The sequence below is a fragment of the Amblyomma americanum genome, chromosome 3, assembly GCF_052857255.1.
Source record: "Amblyomma americanum isolate KBUSLIRL-KWMA chromosome 3, ASM5285725v1, whole genome shotgun sequence".
NCBI classification, from domain to species: Eukaryota; Metazoa; Arthropoda; class Arachnida; order Ixodida; family Ixodidae; genus Amblyomma; species Amblyomma americanum.
Window position 1 is genome coordinate 106846611 of NC_135499.1, and position 24560 is coordinate 106871170.

At 45.9% G+C, this 24560-nt stretch overlaps 1 protein-coding gene across 7 annotated transcripts in view; it reads right to left on the reverse strand.

Annotated features, from left to right (window-relative positions):
* CASK (peripheral plasma membrane protein CASK) overlaps window positions 1–24560 on the reverse strand; it is a 663473-nt gene that overhangs the window by 378047 nt on the left and 260866 nt on the right. For 4 of the 7 annotated variants that reach the window (XM_077657694.1, XM_077657699.1, XM_077657693.1 and 1 more), the window contains exons 2-7: window positions 24270–24382; window positions 18636–18741; window positions 17645–17722; window positions 15962–16137; window positions 13061–13132; window positions 7893–8068 (exon numbers count right to left, since the gene is read on the reverse strand). In XM_077657694.1, the coding sequence (XP_077513820.1) occupies window positions 7893–8068; window positions 13061–13132; window positions 15962–16137; window positions 17645–17722; window positions 18636–18741; window positions 24270–24382 (721 nt within the window). The remainder of the gene's footprint in view (window positions 1–7892; window positions 8069–13060; window positions 13133–15961; window positions 16138–17644; window positions 17723–18635; window positions 18742–24269; window positions 24383–24560) is intronic. The other 3 variants (XM_077657697.1, XM_077657698.1, XM_077657695.1) reach the window with 1 other exon arrangement.

Below are 24560 nucleotides of genomic sequence, written 5' to 3' on the forward strand. Positions count from 1 at the left end.
GGGCCTAAGAAGAGCCATTGGAGTTCCCCAGCCGGCTGCGAATAAGGCAGTACTTCATGAGTCCCTATCGAAACCTCTTAGCCTTATCGCTTCTCAAAGACTATTAATGCACCTTGACCGCTTAGGAGAGACGGTAGCTGGGCGATCCCTTCTCCAGCGGCTCTGCAAGAGATATGAGTCGAAGGCTTATTTGACACTCAATACTCTTAGTTCTTTAGGCATTAATGTCCGAAGGCAAAGGAAACGGTTGAAACCCCCCTGGTCTTTTCCGACCCTCGACTGTAAGGTCACAATTCCCCATGTGAGCGCAAAGCGCAGCTCTCCTTTGGCAGCAACGCGTTCGCTTGTACTTGAACACTTGGAAACCGAGTATGCCCGCCATCTTCAAATTTTCATGGATGGTTCTGTGGACAAGGTCAAACAAGCTAGCGCAGCGGCTTTTTACATTCCTTCTTTGGACTGTAAGTGTTCCGTACGCTTTACTGCTGTCGTATCCTCTACAACGGCTGAAAGTGTCGCTATTGAGGCGGCTTTACGGAAATTAGGGTCTTGTCCGGCTCGACCTGTTGTCGTCCTAACTGATTCAAAATCTGCCCTTCAGAGGTTACAGCGCGGATTTCCTACTGAGGCCTTGTCTCTAAGCTCTCTGCGCTTGGTGCAGAATCTGCACAGCAGAGGCTTTACTCTACATTTCCAATGGGTGCCCTCTCACATAGGAGTCAACGGTAATGAGGTGGCAGACAATCTCGCCCATAAAGCTCTGTTAAGTATTCCGTCAAAAAAAGTACCTCAAGATGGAAAACGTCTCTGCAGAAAAACGGTGCTCGATCACTTCAGTACCCTGTGGAGTGCGTCCCACAAACCATGTGTGACCAAGGGACTGAGAAGATCTCAGGCGACCCTTCTACATCGAATTCGCACGGCCTCTGCTCGCACTCCAGCATGGATGCATAAGACCGGCATAGCATCGTCTCCGCTCTGCTCTTTATGTGGTGTGTGCGGGGATATCGAACATTATATTATGTACTGCCCAAAGTACAACGCGGAAAGGCATGTGATGTTCGCTTCCTTCAAGAAGACAGGAACCCGTCACAGCACAGTGCAGGACATTGTCTACCCGAGTGGAAACCAGATATGCAGAAGGGAGGCTGCACGCCTTCTTTTAACATTTCTGCAGAACCCGGATCTTGTTTTTAAATGGTGACAGCAGGAACGGACTATGGCCTACTGTGATTGAATGTGTGCGTAGATGATATCTTCCGGAGTGGACTACTTTATACTGTGAGTGAATGTGTGTATGGAGTGTGGCACTACAATGGCCTATGTTCTAGTGTGACTGAATATGTGCATAGATGGTGACTTCTGGAGTGGACTGTGATGTAAACTTTGTGGATTGATTGTGTGCATAGGTGGTGACTGCGGGAGGTAATGTGTGCTATTATAAGAGACTGTGCGCTTAGCGGGGTAGATGCGGCATTGTTAATATCGAAGGGACGCTGCGGTGGAGCAATTGCCGGCAGACAAAGCAAGGCTAACCCCAACTGTAGCATTCAACACCTCAACCTCAACCTCAACCTTCGGCATAAACTCTCCGTTGCGTCCGCACTTTTTAGCCGTGCATTCTTCCTTTGCTCAAGCTCGAAGAAACTCAAATCCTAACTGCAAAAAGTGAGGAAGGACCTTGGCAACAACGCGTACCCGCAAAAGATGATGAAGATCGCAGAACGATGCTGCTCCCGTCGAAACGCTGAAACAACGGCCACCGAAGAAGCAGGCGGGCAAGTATCCCCAACGCTTCAGGAGTCATGCAACGAGGCCTTAGCCAGGATTTTCAATGACTACAATGTCCAGATCGCCCCCGTGCCATTAAGTAAACTAAAACAAAAACTTGTTAGAACGAAATACCCAGTCGAAAGCAGCAGATATCTCGGAGTTGCATGCAGAATTCACCGCAATGACTGCGAAGCGGTATACATCGGCGGATCAGGCATTTTTATCAAGCGCTTGAAGCAGCAGTAGAATGACGTCGCCAACGGCCGCACAAAAAAAAAAAAGCCTTGGCTGAACACTCTCAAACTGCGAAGCATGCCATCTATTGTCACAGTGTCATTGCGACAGAGAAGTATTTATCATCCCGCCTAGTTCTGGATTCACTACACATTCAAACTGCGCCACATATGTTATGCAATAGACGCGGGTAATCTTCCTGAGATTTACGCAAGCTCATTACGCCACCTAAGCCGTACTTGGTTTGGTTTACGGGGGTTTAACGTCCCAAAGCGACCCAGGCTATGAGAGACGCCGTAGTGAAGGGCTCCGGAAATTTCGACCACGTGGGGTTCTTTAACGTGCACTGACATCGCACACTACACGGGCCTCTAGGAAATTCGACCGCCGCGGTCGGGATCGAACCCGCGTCTTTCGGGCCGGCAGCCGAGCGCTGTAACCACTCAGCCACCGCGGCGGCCTTCCTAAGCCGTACTTAAGTCAACACCTTCGCCCATCCGCTGCCTTTGTGATCAAGGGATCCATGCGGACCCCCAAACGCCAAATTGATCTTGTAGATGAGCGTGAATACTCATGCGAAAAACGGATACCTGTTACATCCGTCATGGAATGTACTGATCTGGTAAAACACCTTTGCACAAAATGGGCGCAACTGTAACTAAAGGCCACGTTCTGTGGTGCTTGGAGAGCCCTTATGTCAATTTTTTAATGACGATTTAAGCGTATGAATTACCAACACAACACAAAGCACTTAAAGGTATGTACACTAATAACCAATCGAAATTGGCCTGTGTCGATAGAGCTCAGCGTTTTAATCGTTTTAATCTGCTTTCCCGCCGAAAGGAGAGCTTTTGTAAACTAGGAGACAAAAAAAAAAAACGAAATACAGGTGTTGACACCGCCGGCCTATTTCGCAAGTAAAATGAGTGCCGACGCCGTTAAGCGCGGATAAAGGAGTATGCGCTACACCGCCATTCACTATAAAACGGTGGAAACCCGCACTTTTTGGTAAGGACGGCATGAGTTTGAGCCGACGGGCAGGAAGATGTAGTAGTAGTAAGTGGTTTTATTAAAATAAAAAAAAAGGAGGGAAAAGATTTTTGCTGGGCCCGGCATCTGCCATAGATACTGAAGCATCTGAGCTGGGGCAGCGGAAATAAAAAATAGCAGGCAGAATGGAGAAATTCAATGAAAGAGGTGAACAGGAAGATCTTGGTTTTTTTCGGGGGGGGGGGGCGGAAAGAAAATGGCGCAGTATCTGTGTCATATATCGGCGGACACCTGAACCGCGCCGTAAGGGAAGGGATAAAGGAGGGAGTGAAAGGAAGAAAGAGGTGCCGTAGTGGATGACTCAGGAATAATTTCGACCACCTGGTGATCTTTAACGTGCCCTGACATCCCTCAGCACACGGGCGCCTTAGCGTTTTCCCTCCATAAAAACGCAACCGCCGCGGTCAACAGGGAGATCTTAAAATCCACTTTTCGGTATATGCGTCTTTTGCTGCTGGACACACGTAAGTATAACCAGAAAGAGCGAGAACATCAATTTTGACAGAGAAAAATAACGGATGGAGTTGTGTTCACAGCGTTACTTTAATTGATAATTAATAATTGGTTTGGGGGGAAGGAAATGGCGCAGTATCTGTCTCACATATCGGCGGACACCTGAACCGCGCCGTAAGGGAAGGGATAAAGGAGGGAGTGAAAGAAGAAAGGAAGGAAGAGGTGCCGTAGTGTAGGACTCCGGAATAATTTCGACCACCTGGGGATCTTTAACGTGCACTGACATCGCACAGCACACGGGCGCCTTAGCGTTTTCCCTCCATAAAAACGCAACCGCCGCGGTCAATAATAATAATAATTGGTTTTGGGGGGAAAGGAAATGGCGCAGTATCTGTCTCATATATCGTTGGACACCTGAACCGCGCCGTAAGGGAAGGGATAAAGTAGGGAGTGAAAGAAGAAAGGAAGAATAGAGAGGTGCCGTAATGGAGGGCTCCGGAATAATTTCGACCACCTGGGGATCTTTAACGTGCACTGACATCGCACAGCACATGGGCGCCTTAGCGTTTTTCCTCCATAAAAACGCAGCCGCCACGGTCGGGTTCGAACCCGGGAACTCCGGATCAGTAGTCGAGCGCCCTAACCACTGAGCCACCGCGGCGGTCAACAGGAAGATCTTAAAATCCACTTTTCGGTATATGCGTCTTTGGCTGCTGGACACACGTCAGTATAACCAGAAAGAGCGAGAACATCAATTTTGACAGAGAAAAATAACAGATGGAGTTGTGTTCAGCGTTACTTTAATTGATAATTAATAATTGGTTTGGGGAGAAAGGAAATGGCGCAGTATCTGTCTCACATATCGGCGGACACCTGAACCGCGCCGTAAGGGAAGGGATAAAGGAGGGAGTGAAAGAAGAAAGGAAGGAAGAGGTGCCGTAGTGGAGGACTTAGGAATAATTTCGACCACCTGGGGATCTTTAACGTGCACTGACATCGCACAGCACACGGGCGCCTTAGCGTTTTCCCTCCATAAAAATGCAGCCGCCGCGGTCAACAGGAAGATCTTAAGATCCACTTTTCGGTATATGCGTCTTTTGCTGCCATGGATAAACGTCAGTATAACCAGAAAGAGCGAGAACATTAATTTTGACAGAGAAAAATAACAGACGTAGTTGTGTTCAGCGTCACTTTAATTGATAATTAATAATTGGTTTTTGGAGAAAGGAAATGGCGCAGTATCTGTCTCACATATCGGCGGATACCTGAACCGCGCCGTACGAGAAGGTATAAAGCAGGGAGTGAAAGAAGAAAGGAGAATTAAGAGGTGCCGTAGTGGAGGGCTTCAGAATAATTTCGACCACCTGGGGATCTTTAACGTGCACTGATATCGCGCAGCACACGGACGCCTTTGCGTTTCGCCTCCATCGATACGCGGCCGCCGCGGTGGGGTTCGAACCCGCGAACTCCGTCACATTAAAGAAGAAGAAGCATATTTATTGAAAATTCTTCAGACCGTTTTTAAACCGCCTTCGGCTATAACTAGAGCTCTCAATAACCCCAGTTATGAAAACTACTGACCGACTACATATTTCACTTAGCGGTAAAGGGATAGTACTCCGTTTGGTCCAAAATTTTAAGATTCATGGCAGCTAAGGAGCACAAACACGAGAGAACACGCAAACAAACGCTGCGTTCGTACGTGTGTTCGCGTGTTTCTTCTCTTGTGTTCGTGCTCCTTCGATACCGTTATGAATCAAGAAAGTTACCAACTAGCCCAAAAACTTGTTTTGCTCAAAATTTCGAGGTCCGCAAATCGTGGCACATAATGCTTCCTCAAGAGTTGCAGACGGCAGACTACGTTGCACTCAGAGATGCCAGCTTCGAAAGTAGTAAGTGCTGCTGCTGGGCCTGGCATGAGCACAGCTGGTGGGTGTATTCTGATCCAAATTTTTCCAAAATGCATGGCTAAAACTTGGGCTACTGCAATCTACACGAAATTAGACAGTAATATGAAAGACGCCGTAATATGCGGTTCAGATTATTCACTTATGACTACGCCCATAACACGAAATAATAGCAAGGAGGCGTAATAGGATGTGCCGCGGTGTGTTGCGTAGGTTGAATAATCAGCCACAGAGCGCGCATTTCTTGCGCAACATATGCTCGGTACGTTGCACGACTTAGTCAATATTGCATTGAAAGGAAGCGTTAAATTATTTGTTGTTTTTCCCGAACAAACAAAATTCTTACACTTAATCTAGAATTTAACAGCTAAATTTTAAACAGCGCCATTGCTGTCTGACTTCCAGTCGGCAATTTCCATAATCCTATATATATGCAAACGCATAACCAGGCGGCTTAAGAATTCCTAACTAAAGGAAGCTCACGCGAGAACAATATAACTAAAAGGAAACTAAGTAACGGCTTCAGTGATGCATGCCATTTAAAAGAGATATCAGCCGTGGATAAATATTTAAATAAATATAGAGATAAATAAATATAGAGAGATACGGCCCCGAACACAAAACCAAGGTATATGAACTGCCCCCTACGGGGCGCCGTCAGAAGTGTGGTCAGAAGCGCCTCGATAAGACAGCAGGCCGCGTGCCGCCCTCTATTGCCGTTCCAAAGAAACATGTCAGCTAAATTCTTTCTCTGCCGCTGGGTGCCGCCACCATACACAAAAGGGTAAGGGGGATCGAAAAGGGGAGAATGAGGTAAACTGGATAATGGAGCGTCATCCCTTCCTCTTGTTGCGCGGCTAGTGCGCAGAGAGTAAAAAAGAAAAGAAAATTTAAAAAGAAGGAAAGAAATTAAAACACGTCACATTCAATATTTCACGACATTACAGTAAATCAGCGGCTGTCCAGCAGCTGACCGCATTCATACGGCTAATAAAAATAACAGACAGCATACACGTACCACAGTCAGCGCGGGAAATATGCCTAATTCGTTCTGAAGGCACGCATGAAATTCATAGGGCAAATCTGTATGCCCGTTCTCTTACGTCTGCTGCCAAAAATTAAAAATACGGCGCTGAAGTTATCAGGAAAGGTCTTTTTCTATTCTAAATTAAGGCTGCGACCGCTTTGCACGTGAGAGAAAATAAAAATGTTTTCTTCGTACCTTTTTTCCCGTTTCTTTGAAGTACAATCAAAATGTCCCCGGAAAAAAATAAATAACTGTGATGCCCCCTTTGGAGGAAGCAATGGCGAACGCTGCACGAAATCTTGCCGCCGTATGAAGTACTGAAGCAGAGGCGGATCGTTGTGAGGGGGATCGCACCCACTAGGCGAGAATGTTGACATAACAAAACCATGCTGAGCCCAATTTTTCTGACGGAAAGAGGCCCTTAGATATACAGGCGGGAAGCTGCTTAGGGCATTATAGCCCACAGGAAGAAGCAAGGAATCCAAAAGGGAACAACTCTCTCCACAGAACAAGCCCGACACCCGGTAGCAATTTTGACGCCCTGTATTTCGTCTCACGTAACCGCAGAACCGTGACAAAAGCGGTCAGCACCCAGTAATAGCTAGTCGCCTTTTTAATCCCCACGTTACAAAATACGGCCGGTTTATAAGAAGTGGTGACTTTGCAATGGTGGATTCTCACTGCAGAACAGCTGGTTGCACTCAGCTCTATTTAGATCATCAGCTTTCTCCACACATCACCTACAGTTTAACTACAGTCCATTGTGGTATTAGACACTCAGAATATATGCGCAAAAACTCTCAACCCGAAGGTGAAGCACTCACGAACACGCCACAAGGATGTGCGCTTACTTTAAACGCAAGCTTGTTCAAGGACGAAGAACAAACTGAAAGGTTTGTGTTCTTTTTTTCTCACCACTTCTCGGACATGACCGTGTATGAGCATTTCCGCTTCAGAATTTTGAGCATTACGTGACCACGCATACAAAGAATGATACTTCTTGGTAAAGCAGATAAGCTGGCACACTTTCATCGGCATTACCAGCAGTTCCGGACAGCGCCCAGCCAGTGCCGCTAAGCTTAGCGGCCAATCACCTTCTGTTCCGGAGCCACTCAGTGATTGGATTGGATTGGAAAACATTTATTCACCGGCAGAAAGTGGTTGGGTCAGGTCTTGGTCCCGCTAGATGGCTCGCTGGCTCGCTCCACTGCCCGGAGTTGGGTCTCCGGAGACATTCCCTTTCTTTATAACGTCACGGATCACATCAGCGAACTTTTTAAATCTCCAAAGCCATACGCCACATGGTGGCAGTCAAGCACACTAAAAATTCTCGAGCCATCTGGCGCTGTGCGCGCCCCAACATACTCAATATTACACTGCGCAGTCGGCACCTGCTCGTTTGTGCAGCTACAAAGAAGGGGGCAGCGTAGAAAAGGGGCTGCTCTCACGTTGAGCTTTCCCTGGCAGATGGCCTCGTGCAGTCGCTCCTTCGTCCCGAGGAAGGGCAGCGTCCCCGTGAGCAGCACGTAGAGCAGCACCCCGCAGCTCCACACGTCGGCGGGCTTGCCGTAAGGCTTGCGCTGCACCACCTCGGGGGCCATGAAGTGCGGAGTCCCGATGCGCCCTGGGGGGCAACACAACACGCCACTCGCAACGACGCAGAGCAAGGCACAGCGAGGCCCGAGGAGGCAGCGCCAGTGTCAGTGGTGGGCGAGCGAGAAGAGTTCAGTAAGCCAGTGAAGTGAGAGAAGCGAGTGAAGTGAGCCAGTAATGTACAGTCTTTGTCAAATATATACAGGCTACTGAAGCGAGCGAGGCAGTGAAGCCGGCCAGCTAGGTGTGTGAATGACTGAAGTTAGTGAAGTGACTGAGTCAAGTGCAGCCTTAATCAAAAATACACAGCTTTGCTTCTGGGACATGCACTGTGGCCCCTTCATATCGTCAGCGCTTGACATCTTTAGAAAGTTCCCGGAGTTCTAATGCTCGCCTATCAGAAGCTTAGGACTTGCGGAGATGTTAGAGAACCCTACTATATTGCTTAAAAGCAAACGTTCCGGGTCGCATATTTTTGATAAGAAGCGCATAACACCTCCGCTGTGTACATCCGGATACAGTGCTATATTAAACGAAGCCGGACTCAGCTGAAGTCGAGTGCGATAAACCGTGCGGATTTGACGGCATCCGAGAAGTGTTTATTATTTCTCAGTTCCACCAAGGCCCGTGCGAAGCATAATTTGTCTATGACCCGCGGGCCTATGTTGACTCGAGGCTGTTTCAGCTTGGCAAGATGTTTTTCTGGGGACTGTCAATATAAGGATGAATTAAATCGCTTGGCATTTTAATTTTTTTTTCATTTAGGCTTCAGAAAATTTGCCGCAAGCAGCCGTATGCTGAACATAAAAAAACAAAACGCACTCCTCTGGTCAACATACCGAAATGAGCCCAGCAATTTTCAAAAGTGTTCATCCTCTGGAAGCCTGTTCACTGCTCTCGCCACGTGCCTACCAAGATATTCTAATTAATGCAGAGGGCGGGCTACTTTCGCACGCGCTAACCAAAACCTTTCGCCGAGATGAGCGTCCCAAAGAGATTTAGAATATGCGCATGGCAGAATAATAGCCTGATTCAGTGCAGCCTGGCAACGCAAATTGTTTTCAATTTTTTTTCTACAAGTTATCCTTACATTGTATGCCTAATTTACCAGGATTGTTTCCCCAGTACAGTCTATGCCAGCGAGAATCACGGTAAAATAGGCAAGAAAAATCCTTCTACTCTCTGCAAAAGCCTCATTTGAGCCCCCTCTATGACTACAGGCGATCTGAGCCGCCGAAAAGGTAGATTTCGGAGTTTCCACGTAGGCGTAGAAAGAAACGGGAGACAGGAGAACACGCGTGGCCATTAACTTGGAAGCTACGTGAAATGAGCAAAACGTCCTAACAATCATGTTGGCTTTCGACGCCTACTGCAAAGGCAATCTCGCTTTGCGAACGTCCGTACTCGTAGTATAAAGGGTGTGTAATATCTTCAGGGTAGCATGTTTAAAAAAAAAGGGTTCAAAAATTCAGAGGTTCTCATGCTGCTGGATGGCTTTGCGCAACCACTTGCGAACTGTGCTTCACAGTCCGTTCTCCTATCATTTGCGAAAAATTTTCCAAGAAATCGCTTAAGAGCGTTATTCACTCCTTATGTAAATAATTTCTACGCCCACATCGACCGATGACTTCAACTGGGAACATACTGCAAATAGGACGCAACGCTGCGCCACATTGCCAGCAAAGAAAGAGGGACCCAGGGGCTATACGTCTTGATGTGTTTTTTGCGTCTCTACATTTTGTAGTTATTTAAGAGACAATAGATTTGCTTTAAAAGCGGTTGCATGTAAGGTTCACTGAGGTGTAACGACAGGATCAAAACTTCAATCAGAGATTGAAATATTTGATACTTGTATTGTGGGGACCTCGCCCCGCTTCGTCCCCTTTAGAGTTTGTTTCCTCGCGGTGTCACTTCTAGTTACCTTAACTAACAAGGCAGGACGCCGGTGTCGCAGCGCCACGAGCACCACGGACGGCGTTATTGCTGCGCGCGCGCGGGAGACAACTCTCTCTTCGGCTCGGGAACTCGTCACGCGCGGATGTTTCGGCGCGGCACTCCGCTCTCCGCCAGCGGGCGAGGCCTCGTGGTGGGAAAATTCTCCCGCCAGCTCGTCCCTTTCGGCCTTGGAGCTTCTACCCTGCCCTATCGTGGGCGAACGTTCGCTCGTAACCTTGCTGGTGAGTCGGACGACCTCGATTGCTCAGCGTATTATGTTGCTAGCTGGTGTTACTGTTGTTTTAGCCATAAATGCCTTGTTTGTGTCAGCCAGAGTGTCGTTCCTTTGTTCCCTCAGAGCAAGGCCCGCCGTGGTCGGCGAGCGCTCAGTAGCGCGCGCGATCACGGGTAGGGATCCGAGCGGTTTTCAGCTGTGTCGGCCGGGGTTAAGTGGGGAGAGCGTATTTATCCACCTGTTTATAACCCCATAGTATATCGATTATAACCCCAAAGTTGATTGTGAGTGTACACGCTTTTTAGTGAACTACTACGTGGTACTTTATGAAAAACGGAATACTATCTTGATGCTAGCTGATTACCCAGCGAGTCATGCTGATAACGAAGGCCACATCGAGCTTCTATGACATCCAACACCCCTGAAAACTTTCCAGTCATTTTAGGCGTAGCCTTGCGTGGACGACGTCATAAGTCGCGTTGACGGCGCGGTCAGTATACAAATCACGAAAGGAAGCAGAAAAGTTTTCTCAACTCAGCTTAGAGGACGAAACACAAGCAAACACAAGACGCGGCGTTGTTGTTCTCGACTACTGGTTTGTGCTTGGTTCTTTTTGCTCGCTATATAGTAATGTACAGCGTTTGTTGAACATATACAGCCCACCGCGCCTCTATACGGTGCAGCCACAGGGTAGAGTTGCGAGCATGGCTGCTAGGGCTAGCTGGTAATTCGTGACAGCTATGAGCAGAACACCGCTCAACTTTTAAACAGGGTCGAAGAAAAGGCGGGGCACCACCGCGCGATGATGACCGGTCTTTTCTTCGACCTCGTCTAAACTTGTGCTGTTCCACGGGGTAGAACAGTGGTACTCCTGTCGCCTGAGCGCTCTTGCTCCGAAGGTATAAAGGGTGAGGGCTATGGCTTCACTTACTCTCTGCCGCGGAGGATGGCTTTAGCAAAATGCTCAGTGTCATTTTCATTGGACACTAGAAAACGGCCTTTCGCTACGCTAACGCCTAAGCCGCTCCGGCCGGTTGCGGATGAGCCGTGAGAGTTTATTTATTTACAACGGACTGCGTTTAGACCCGATCAACAAGCACGACAGAAATTTCTGTCGGGTTACTGACGCACGACAAGCGTTCTTGTCGTGTGTTCTGCCGCGCGACAGAGGTGTCTGCAGTCTGTAGCAAGAGACAGCATAGTGTGCTTCAGATAAGACAGTTGTGTCCACGCATTTATGCTTTTGTCTAATATGTTTCATACCAGTGGTTGGCTTTAGTCGACACTCTGTAGAGCCAGTTTGGTTTGAGTACGGCTTTATGTACTGTTACAACGTATTCAAGGTTCTTTACCGTTCTCCTTTCTGCTTTTTCCATTGTGGCCTGCCAGAGGTCGGCAGGCAAATGGTTTGATTACAAAAGAAAGGGTCCTGTGTGCAGTGCTCCCAAATAGCTGATTACCATGTTCCGGAACCGGCATTCACCCTTCTTAGCACTAAGTTGAAACAAACGTCCGAGAATATCCTTACTTAGAGAAAGAAAAAGCACGTGCGAATGCTAAGTAGCTATTATGTGCCACAAGACAGTACACAGCGCTACAGCATCGGTCACGGTATCGCAACTCACAATATCAAAAAGGCGAACAAGACGGAAAAAATTTCGCTCCGGGTAGTTTCCTGTTTGAAGATAATAGCTATTTGTGCCGGTTGGCTCATTTTTGCTCCAGAGTGTAAAACAGCGCGAACAACGGGACAACCGAGTTGACCGTACAAAGTGCTGATGCACGTAAAAGGTGGAGACACAGATGAGACAATAAGATTCTGACGAAGAGCAAATAGAACTGGAAACACGGAGGAGACAGAAAAACGTATGCATCAGCACATTTAGTGTGCATCAGCACCTTGTACAGTCCGCTTGCCCGTCTCGTTCTATGCGCTGTTTTAGCTCCCTGTGCTTAAAGAAACGCACACTTCCGTTTACCAGTAATGAAGTGCAGTTCACTGTTCGCAGCAGCTAAGTAAGCAGCTGTAGACATGGGCAAAGCCTTACTACTCTCTTGCCCTCATTACCGTTGCAACGGGGACGTATGCACTCTTTTGTTTTTGCCGGGCGCCCTCAAATAAGACAAGGTAAGTTAGTTTCTTGGAATCGAAGCTTGCTTAGAGCTACGACCTTTCGATATGTCTCTTTTTTTTTCAGCTACTGTTCTTAACAAACAGAGATGCGCATAAAATGGCAGGGCACGCAAATGTCCTTACTACGGCAGTATTTTATCCATGAACACGAACTAGAAGTACAGCATGTCTAGCATAGAGAAAGGCTTCTATCTTTCTTTTTCTTTTATAATCAAGAGCTTTTCTACGATCACCACGTAATACGCACGTACCTGGAAAACAAAACCGACATAAATCAAGATTCAGGCACTGAATTTAGACAAGACCGTAGACAAGTAAGCACACTACTTATGCTCAAGTCCGCTCTAAGAGGTGAGATCAAGCACCGTTTCTTAGTCTGCCGTGCAGGACGGTATTTCACAATAGATGCTCTCGAACAGCGTCCAAGGTGCGCCTGCGCCGATTTTGAGCACCACTAACAACAAAAGGAAAGTACAGAAAACATAAAACGGTGCAAACGAAACGGTGCAGAAAAAAAAAAGCCACGGCATGCGCAAGCAGTGCTGTGTGCAAAGGCGGGTCCAGTCCGACAATGCGGCGTCCGACACAGCGGGTGGACAGTGCACGGTACAGAGGGGGTTAGTGTGGAGAGTACTGGTATGCGTTAGAGCTCGGGAGTGCTACGTGAGAGGCAGAAGGGGGTAGAAAGAAAGGTCCACGACTGGCAGCGTGTGTCTTACCTAGCAAGTCACATTTGAAGTATAGCCGACATGCAAGGCTTAGGCTTTCCCCGTACTTAGAAATCGCTTTCTCTGCAGAGAACAGGGGGGAAGAGATTGGCAAAGTGAAAAAAAGTCTCTCTAGCCCAACGGCTGAGGGGAAAGTGCTAGGGCGGACCGGAAATCAATCTGCGCACAGCTGCCGCGCGTTGGCGGCGCGGCGAGCTTTCCAAGAGGAGGAAAAAAAGAAGAAAAGAAAAACATTTGCAGCATCAAAAAGCTTTCTGCTTGCTCTTAAGAAGCAAAGAAAAGAGCACAAGTCTGCACTTGCCACTCACGAAGAAATTCGAACCGCGATAGGGAGAGAAATCTTTCTCGGAAAGGCATTGCGTTGCGTTCTGCCTGGTAGCAAACAAAAACCTATATTACAAAAAAAATAAACGTTTATAGTTGAAGGTAAGTTTGTTCTCAACGCAACACATCAATCAAAATAGCTGTCTTACGTTAGAGGCGTTGCTTTTTGTTTATTGCGACAAGCCTGACTGCCGGACGAAGCTAAGCGACGCGTCCGGCAGCTTTTCCCCCCAAGTGATAGCCTCTTGTTCGTTTTGCAAACAGCGCATGCGCGGGAAAGTTGGTAGCTATTCGCGGCGCTCTGCTGGGATGAAAACAACTGAACGCAGAACTTTAATGTAGGCATCTGTGGCTTCTCCTTGCGGTTTGAACTCCTCTACGTGTGGTGGCAAGTGGATTCGTGCCACACAGCATACAACACATGAATGCAATACAACAACCAAGCTTCAGGTAAACAAGGCAGCAGCTGTTCTGCCAAATGACAGCCTTTTTTCATCTTAGGGCAGCTCACATGCAAGTGCTTTTGTCATTTATTTAGCAAGGACCGAATTCTTCTCGTGATGACTTTAACAGTTTTTTTTCTATCAGCGTTTTTAGAACCTGCAAGATAACATAGCCGTTGGACTCTTTTACAATGCGTTTTCGCCGTCGGTTATTACCATGACAATTTTTTCCAAAAAGTATCCGCAATCATATTTTTTAGCTCTTGCAACAAAAGTTATTTCTCAAATCTGCTAACAAATCGTTACGTATACCTCTAGTTGTGAAAGAAAACCAGGCTGCTTGCAGCTTACACAACTGGTGAAATAGAGTAAGTGTAGAAACCCGACTAGAGCAGCTGTATTCAGTAACAAAAGCACTTGCTGAAGCTCATGACATGCAGAATCATGCCACAAATGGAATGCGCAGTGCCGTTTGTGCATACAGTGCATATTTTGAGGCTAAAATACTAGACAAGTGCCAACAGCAGTGATGATGAAGTTACAGGGCAGTGACAACTTGGGGTACTAAGAGTGAATGACCTTTCACAATAGGCTTGTGAAAGTGAAAGAAGAACTTAACACTGCCGCCGTTTTAACCTACCGTGAACGATCATCTTTCAGATTTTTCACATAGAAATTTGAAATGCTTAATGAGCAATATGATGAAGGCATGCACATTTTACTAGCTTTAAACGACATCTGCATATTGAAAAACCGATAACGTATTCCTCATTTTACTTTTAGCACGCACTATCATGCAATAGTGCTAAAGAAATGGTTCAGCTCGAACCTTACGAAAATGATTGCCAAAATACTCAAGCAATCAAAAAGCCATAAAACAGACGTATCTGTAAATGTCCGCCTCAAATGAACACCGCAAGCAACTGACAAATATCTCAGGGAACCTTGCCATGCAAAGCAGAATGTACGAACTTAAAAAATGGCACAGGAATATCTTGAGCTCTTTTAGCCCAGGCAAGATTTTCGCGGGCTCGTCAGCTGCTGCCAGGCACATCGTCTGATTTGTATGCGCATCTTGATTTGAAGAAGATATTGATACGTGAAAAATAAAAAAGCTCTATTATACACAGTGACTTAGACTATTAAAGGTGCACTAAAGAGGAATCTGAACTCGTCTTTTTACCGCGGGAACTTTATCTACATGTTCCGGGCATTCTTGGAAACTTCGAACTATTGTCCTGTGCGGCCGATTGCCCTAATTAAATCGAGTTAAACATCTCGGCTCCTGCCGTTTTTTTTGTTTTTTTTTTAACTCAACGCGGTAGGTAGGAGGAGTCAACCATCGCGTAAGCCAATCCCGCGGCAGCTTGCCGCTCTGCCATCGGCGGAGTGATACGTAAATCAAAGAGTCCACATGTATTTTTACTTCCGTGGGCCTAATTTGCGGCTATGTTATATGTGACTGAAAGTGTTTATTCACAGGAGTCGCTGAAAGGCACTCCAGGCGTTTGGTTGACTTCTCCTACCTACCGCGTTCAGTTAAAAAAAAGGCGGGAGCCGGGAAGTTTAATCCTGTTTAACTTAGGAGAATCGGCCGCACGGGATAATAATTTGAAGTTTCTAAGAGTGCCCGGAAAATGCAGATAGAATTCCCGCGGTAAAAAGACGAGCTCTGATTCCTCCTTAGTGCTCCTTTAAGAAGAATGTAAGCACACAGGCGAGGATTAAATCTTCTCAACCTTAATTCAATGCCAGCTTCCTAAATTGTAATCAGCACCTAAATTCCATAAAATGGCCAATCTAGCATCAAAACGCTGAGAACTCCAGCTTGTGCGGTCCTATAAACCCTGATTCAGTTGGGTAACGACCGGTCCCTAGAATAGAGCACAACTTACATGGTGCTCTTCGTGCCTAATATCAGAGAGCCGCGCTTTAAAGCGTCCATACCTGACCGTGCCACTAGCGGCGGAGATTATGCATTTCTAAAAGAAAAGGATCGCCCAAAATGTAATGAGACATAACGAACGATTTCAGGGACGTAACGAAACAGAATGACGGTTGAGCCTTGTTAATCTCAACTTGATCTTAAAAAATAAGGGCCCAAACGGAGCGATCGCACAAGTACCTGCGGAGCAGATGTAGTCGTACTCGAGCTGAATGGCGGCTCCGAATCCGCCCAATTTCACAGGAGCCGAGTTTTCTTTCGTCGCCAGCAGCACACAGTGCGGCTTGATGTCCCGGTGGATAATGTCATTCTCGTGGCAGTACCTGAGCGCCTCCAGGATCTGCCGCATATAATGGCTGCGAAAAGTCAGAGGGATGAATTAGTCAACAAAAAGCCTCCGTTAGGAGGGAAAAAAGTAAAAGAAAGACAAGGATTCATCATTACGAAACATGTCACTTCCGTCTTCCAATCTATCAGACTACATACTATTACCACTCCTTTTCCTGGCAAAACTTTCCTGTATCCAGCAATTAACCGCCTGTGTCTTGGCCACTCCCCCATAGTGGGTATGTGCCAGCAACGTCTGAGGCCTTCCTTCCTTCTTACATGTCACCGTTTACAAGTCGCGGTTGACAAAGACGCATTCAAAAGACACTGTCGGTTGACGCCGAGAGGTTTCGACTGAGCAGTAAAGAAAATGCAGTGTCATGCTCCGGCTTCCCTAAGCGCAAACGTAGTAACGTTGCTTTACCTCAATATTTACACTGTTTTTTTACTTTATTTAGGAAGAAGTATCATAGGTGGGATGAAAACGAGCAAGCAACCAGAGTTACCAGCCACCTCAGCAGAGCTATGCAGCAACAAAGGAAAACTGCAGGGTGTTATCAAATTAGGCTTACTTAATGAAGTTGTCCGGTGATCTATTCTAATTGTTCTGGTTAGTATATATCAAACAGCTTCTGGCTTGGCACAGCGGTGGCCTTGTCTGAACAATGGACCGTGAGGAACTCCTTTCAAGACTACGCGGATCTGGGGAAGCTGCATAGCTCTCCTTTACAGCCGTATGTTTACGCTGGATGTAGGTTGTAATTACTTGTTCGTGTATGCACAAATAATAGTTCACTCAGTAGAAGGGCCTATAGATAAAATGTTCCCATCGAGACAATGTTGACTTCAGCTGGCTGGTGTATACTCGAAGATATAAAACGAAGAGCTAAAATACTATAGGACGCAAGGAAGAAACTCAGATATGCGCAGTGTTTCTCCTAGCGTTCTGTAGTAATAGCGCTGCATCATTTTTGTTGACCATGAACCAAATCATCCGCTTCAACACATTCTTTACGTACGCACACTTTCACAGTTATGCGCGTTAGTTTTGAATGTTACTGGGAGTTCTCAATTAAGATTGCGAATAGCCTCTTATTATGACGATGGACAGCCTCTGCTCTTAAAGTTTCATCAAATGGCTGCATGATATCCAGCTGAGAAATAAGTGTTGCCTTAAATTAGAGTTGAAATTCAGACAGTTCATTGCCATGTGGACAATATTTCCTCTACAAAAGCATCTGGACTCAGCTTTCATTAAAAAACAAACGACTGATGTATATTTGCTAAACACAGCTGTTAAACTTCAAGCGCAATATTTATGAATAAAATGCACGAATTAACTTTCTTTGCAGATCTAAAATAGCAAGGCTCAATGCGTTACCGCATATTGCGCGTCAGAGTACCACTGAGTAGCAGGACTTGATGGCCTTGTTCACAGAGCGTCGAACTTAACGCAAAGCATCAGATTCCCTTCTAAATTGTTGTTTTTCGCGCAGGGAATTTTAAAATAGCAGTTATGAAAATATGTGTTCTTACCTGGACACGGCTTCGCTGTATACAAATCCTGCGGTGGCTCTTTTCACAATCTCAAAGCACAAGTCTGCCCCTTCCATACTGCAATAAAAAATTAGAAACATGTCAGGAAAGTACACTGATTTGTTCAAACAGCACATAGTCATGTTTAGGTATGAAATAATTATCACTGAATATATAACGCTTCACAATCGACCCAAAATCTCATATTTTACACGTCGATATTTTTTTTTACAAAACGTAGATCATTTACTAACTTTGGACAAGTCTGCAACCCATAGCGGTGCTTGAAACCACAGCACATGTGTTAATTACCGCAGTCGAAAATAACTGTTCACAAAACATGGCATTCGACGATATTGACCCCTAATCGGCATTGCAAGAAAAAAATCGCTAGCTATAATCTCAGTGTAGATATATATTAAAGAAGTGATGTATGAACAATCGTTTCATCAGCGACCTCTGCGACTACCTCAGCGCAACGGGTCTTCACTCGTTCTTTTAACTTTCAATCTCCCGCATTCCTTTCCTTTTTTTAAACTTATGCCTCATGGCATACTTTTCGAATAAAAAAAAGTGATATTTTTCTTGGAACGCTGATTCAATCACAGATGTGTCGGCGCACGTAATTCCCGCGGCAGGATAAATGTATTTGTCTTACACTGAATTCCAGCACCCGACTAACCCGTTATTCTTTTTTTTTCATAATTGTTTTCCAGGTCTTTCAGAACACCGATGCCTAACGTCATCTTTTCTCACCAACAAAAGGATAAACTGTGCGAAATCGATTCCATAAAATTTTCATCATTGAATTGTTACAGTGATATGCTGAACAAAATGACTCAGAGATGACATTTACTTAAGCATTATCCTGAATTCAAGATCATCATAACGTAATGCACAACGACTTAGAGATGACGTTTACTTAAACGTTATCCTGATTTGAAGGACATCATAACGTAACACGCAACAGAATAGCGAGGAATGTACTTACTACTCAAACACCATGTAGAGCATTCCTTCTGAGCTGTACGTTTCTAAAAGTTCGACAATGTGTGGATGTTTGAGCATGTGGCAGATGGTGGCTTCTCGCTTTAAGTCTGTCAGAAAAGAAGACACAGGGTGAAGGCACAGATTAGATAGCCTTGAACGTCGCCAGAAGCTTCTTGTTTGTATGTGGATATGCTAAACATCGTCAACAAAAGAGACGGCAGGTCTAAATTCTTCAAGAATCGTTCTTCGTTACAGAATGGTACTCATTTCTGACAACCTGGCGCAAAATGTTTCCAAGAAAACTGTAATAAAGTACTAAACAGCTTTAGGTTTTAAAGCAGAATCGTCAAGTGCAAAGAAGATATTTTTAAAACTTTCTTGATTATCAAAGAAGGCACTGCCTGCGTTCGTAGCCCTGCTGTTTACTGCTGGAAAAAGAAGTGCTCCTTCTGGAATTGCATTAAAGAAGCCGCCAAGTGTTATAGATCTCCTGATGTCCACCTTCATGGAGCAGAAGAGGAGGCAGAATGTTTACCATAAGAAAAAAAGATGGAGAAGATGGTGACTTTACTCTGCTACCTGCCATGCGTTTAGCGCAGTGTTGAAATAAATTCGCTGCAAGTGCATGTGTCGCCCTCTTGATTCCTTCTATCTTCGCCGCTCGAATCAGCCAAGGTACCTTTTTGAATCCGTTACCCTGGACTGGTAGCAGCAGCACTTCATATTTATTTATTTATTTATTTATTTATTTATTTATTTATTTATTTATTTATTTATTTATTTATTTATTTATTATACCCTCAGGACCACTACGGCATTACAGAAGGGAGTGGTTCCAAAAAAATGAAATCAATTTAACAAACTGGAGTTAATGACACACAAGGTACAAACATGACTTCTACATATTTATTTATTTCGCAAATGTTATTTGGCAAATGTTCCAAAATGCCCTTATGGAGGCGAGGATATCGCCCAATTACATACCTTAACGAAGAGCTATGTCCAAAAAATTTTCTACTGGCGAAGACAGTGTTTTAAAGAAAAAGTTGAAAAGAAAGATATCCTGAAAATTATTTTTCGCGCTTTTAGCTCTATAGAAAAACATACGAATGTCGACATTAAAAATTACTGATGAAGTAAAAAAATGCATACAATGGCCCTGAAAGATGTTTTGACTACTATTAATTAACGCATAAGCAGACGCACGGCTAACGATATGACCCTACAGCAGGCAAGTGAATTTATTTTATTTTATTTTTCATATACTGCAAATCCCACTGGGGATTTTAGCAGGGTGGGACACAGATAAGTGAACACAACGTTACTGCATAGACGTTACTGGGTTATTGGTTAAAGAGGCACAGGACTCACCGTGTTTGCTCTCATAACGAACGCACTCGCATGCTGAATGCACCGCACCCTCTCTTTGGCTATCAAAAGGTATAAGATTTTTTTCCCTCGCATATCAGACGCACACGTTTGCCTTGGTGCACAGTCAGCTGATGATGATAATGAATGCTATATAGGGCCCTTTCTTGAACGTCTAAAACGTGCGCAACGATATAAAACTTCCTGTGACAAATGTCAATGCTTCTATACCTCACCCAACAAAACGAACAGTCAATAAGAATGCTCTGCGAGAAACGTGGGGACCAATAGAAACCACGCCTGGTCACAAAGAACTTCTCTGTTTGATCTTTCATATTAAGTATTGCAACAGCTTGTTGCGGTTGTGTTTCGCACTGAACTTAGCAAGCTGTGCTAGAGTGAACTCTAGATGCAATCTCTTTGGATAGAATTACTGGACGCTACGCGAGATATACAAATTATTGGATATGTTGTCGAGCATGGAAACAGTGCTGAACAGTGCGCTTGGTTCATTTAGAAGGCGAGTCGTACCGGATGAAGCATTTATTCCATCAGCTTACATTTTGTCGAGTTTTGACAGCTCCCGCGTATATAGAACGTACCCCCAAATATTCGAAGATTTTTGGAGGAAAAAAACGTGCGTCTGTTATGCGAGTAAACACGGTACATGCCTGGAGCTGTGCATCCTCTTAGGGAATAAAAAAATTTAAAAAAAACGAAATAAATCGCACCTAATAAATTCCTGTGTATGACCAGTGTCTCGTAAAGAGCGCGAAAACCAAATAACTCTTCCCTTCAACCTTAGCACCGTGTTTTTGATTGAACCAGACAGGCAACTGCTCTCCAGACATAAGGAATCTTTCATACACTTGCACACAACTCTTACATGCCTTACGTGCAAATAAAGAAGAGATATCGGGAAAATTTTGTACTCCAACGTGTGACAAACATGCGCCCAAACGCTGGTATGTCAAGAGAATACGTTCTAACCAGAAAGGAGTAAAGTAAGCTGTCCTCTAGCGCACTCCTTTTCAATAAATGGGAGTGCATTAGAGGACATAATATAGTGTGTAACCTCTCCCGCAGCTTACTCTCGTCTTTACTCGCATATAGGCGCATTCGTGTTTAGAGTGCAGGTGCTTGCGCAAACCAACGGTGCATTAATTATCGCGGTGAATATCTCGTGCGTGCACTATTACTGCTACGCCATTTAGATGCAGTGGCCTACATCCTCTTTGAAGCATGCTAAGAGGCCTCGGTTTCGAGCTCGAAATTTTGAAGTACAGGAAAGCACGCGCCAAATGTAAAGCAGCTTTTTTTTCTGCAAAACTACAAACTACCCAAACAACTCGATGGGCCGGAAAAAAAGCTAGCGGCAACCCACGTGGGGACTAACTATAGCTCACCTCCACCTTATGTATTGCGTTGTGTTGGGTGTTATGGCACATAGGCAACTAAGGCCATCATGCATCAAGCTCAAGGTAACACCTCATTACCTATCATCAGCTGACGGACCAAGTGGCCGTGGTGTCCAGCCACAAGATCTACCCAATACTTAGCGCCGCGTTATGATTAAGTTCACTCTCTCTCTCTCTTTCTCGCTCTTTAGTCGCATATATACTGCCTCCTAAAATCGTGGCCGCTTAGCGCCTTCACAACCTACGAAGAATGTTCGGCTTGACCAAATTCCACGTAGGATGAAGTGTTTGCTGAAGGTACACGAAGTGGCGACCAACCGATTACTCGCGCTTTGTCCGCCCTATGAATTCAACTTGATTTTTTGTTAAAATCTAAAGCCTGAACCCGCCACGGTGGCTCAATGGTTAGGGCGCTCGACTACTGATCCGGAGTACCCGGGTTCGAACCCGATCGCGGCGGCTGCGTTTTTATGGAGGAAAAACGCTAAGGCGCCCGTGTGCTGTACGATGTCAGTGCACGTTAAAGATCCCCAGATGGTCGAAATTATTCCGGAGCCCTTCACCACGGCACCTCTTTCTTCCTTTTTTCTTTCACTCCCTCCTTTATCCCTTCCCTAATGGCGCGCTTCAGGTGTCCAACGATATACGAGACAGATACTGCGCCATTCCTTTCCCCAAAAAACCAACAATTATTATTATTAACCTAAAGCCTGCCTGTCTTGAATATCAGGGACGGGACAATTATTGGTCATAATAGAGAACTGTGACCTCATTATCTAATTTACTGAGCAACGCATGCCGCGCAGTTTTTTTACAGCTCTAGGTGTATAAGAGAAAGCGGTTGGGATTCGCGTCGTTCGCATTCGCTTTTATTATGACGTTACAGGGTCACGTGACCCGACAATTACTGGTGCGAAGCAGGGTAGAGACAAGCTTCGGAGAATGCCACCTTGACCTCTCCTCGCACGTCATGCGCCTCGTTATGGATACCAGGTAGGTGTCGAAAATGAGGGCGCAGCACGTACTAGCAGAGCGGCATTAGGTGGGGTGTCGACACCTACTTACTGCTAATTACGTTCGGCTGCTGAAAAAAGGAACGGGAAGGGGGAAGTGTTCGTATGTTCGTATCCACACTTTAATTGACACGAGACCCAAAAGACGACCGTGAGTTGCGCACTGTCAGCGCACTTTAAAGAATCCCGAGGGGTGGAACTAGTCAGAAGCCCTCCACGAAAGAAGCTCTTTTCTTCTTTCTCTCACCCCATCCTTCATCCCTCGCTCAAGGCGTGAGCCGGGTGCGCGTTGTGAGTGTGGCAGTTACTGTGCATTTCCTCATAACCAGCTGTTATGTAAGGGTCGGCAGCGTCAGCGCATGAAATGAAAACGAAATCGCATATTTTTGGAACTATTGCCATCAGCCAGGTGGCGCCTCTGTCGGGGCGTGACGCAAAACAGTCACAAACAAGAATCGCCCCCGGTTAGCGTCTGGCAGAGAAGCATAGAGGAGGAGAGATGAGATGTCGATACCTATAGTTCGTTCAAGAGGCTAAGGGTGAATGAGTTTTGAGCCGCATGCAATAGCAGCTGGGTGCCAGTCGCGTCGGCCGGGCGGAGTGGCATCATCGCCGTCTCTAAGCAAGTACCCGACTACGCAACCTCCTTATTTTACAATAAACATCCCTCTGTTTACAGCTAAGCGCAAAGCTAGAGCTGAAACCTGCACGGCACTTCATGGTGGTCAAGTAATTTTTTTCTTCATGGCAAATCTTGTTCACTCAGGGGCCGAATTTGGTAACGATTCTTTCAGTTATTCTTTTTCTACTTCTCTGCCATTGGCCGATTTGCGTATTCCCGGTGTCATGCTGCCTTCCGTATATTAAACAGGGAAGCAGTACCCAGAGAACTGGTTTTGCTCGTTCGGGCACCAGCTCACCAAGGACTTAGAGGAAACGAGGAGGCTCATTCGGTCGCCCGAGGTCTCACTTACCGGCCGACCCCTGGAACCTCCAAAGTTAGCGAAACTATAAACAGCAGAGAATATATGCGCTCATACCAGGCAATCACACTGTGGTAAAGACTAAATCTACAAATTTAGCCGCCAGCGGACAGTAAGCTCAATAAGAAAGAGAGGATTATGTGGAGCAAATTACAGACGGGGGTTTTTCCCAACCCAGTACTCTACAGCAAGTGGCACCCTGAAGTCTTTAGATGACAGTGCAAATTTTGCGACGAGGCAGCACATTTGGTCCACATAGTGTGGACATGTCCGACTAGGTGCGATAGCTGACGCACTCCAGAATCCTGGGAGGTTTTGCTCAGCAGACCAGACCCTAACGCCCAGCAGGACATCATCAGTCAAGCCCTTGCTGCTGCTGTGTCCCTAATGATTCCGGCCGACGGCTAGGGGCGACAGGGGAGATGGAATTATCTCCTGGAGTTCATTGAATGGTGTGTAGATAAAGTTGTTTCTCTATCTCTCTCTCTGGCATTGGCAAACTACGACACTCAAGCCGCCGACTGTCATCACCTGTTTGACCGTTAATAACGATTTTTCAATTAGCAATTATCGGTAGTACCAGGACTAAATAATATCGGGAACATAACTGCTATCCAAAAGTGCGCCGGCTAATTGAAGTGCCATTTGAAGTGGCGTAACAGAGTATATAACCGACGATAAGCAGTTGTCTCGACGCAGCACAGAGTATGAGAAGTCAAGGACTCTAGAAAGGAAATTCTGGCGAGTGAGTAAAGAGCATCCGTCTGAATGACAGCTTCTTGCAAGTTTTCAGGCATTATCAAGAGCGCGAAAAAAGAAGAGAAAACAGGTTAAAAATGGGAGCAGGACATGCCTTCCGTGCCGAGTCCAGGACAGGACGTGAACTTGGCAACGTCGACGACCTTCACAGCGAACTGCTGGCCAGTCGTTTTGTGAACGCACCGGCGCACCACGCTGAACGGACCCCTGCAAACAGGCAACGAGAAGAGAAGAAAAAAATGAGCGAGTTGGCACAAAGGGCGGAAAACAGGTACACACAGGGCTCACAAGACTAATGGTGCTCGAGAAATATAGGAACAGTGCATTTAGTGGCTAAAGTTTGCACAGATGACTAGCTGTGCTTTATAAAACATGCCAGCATATC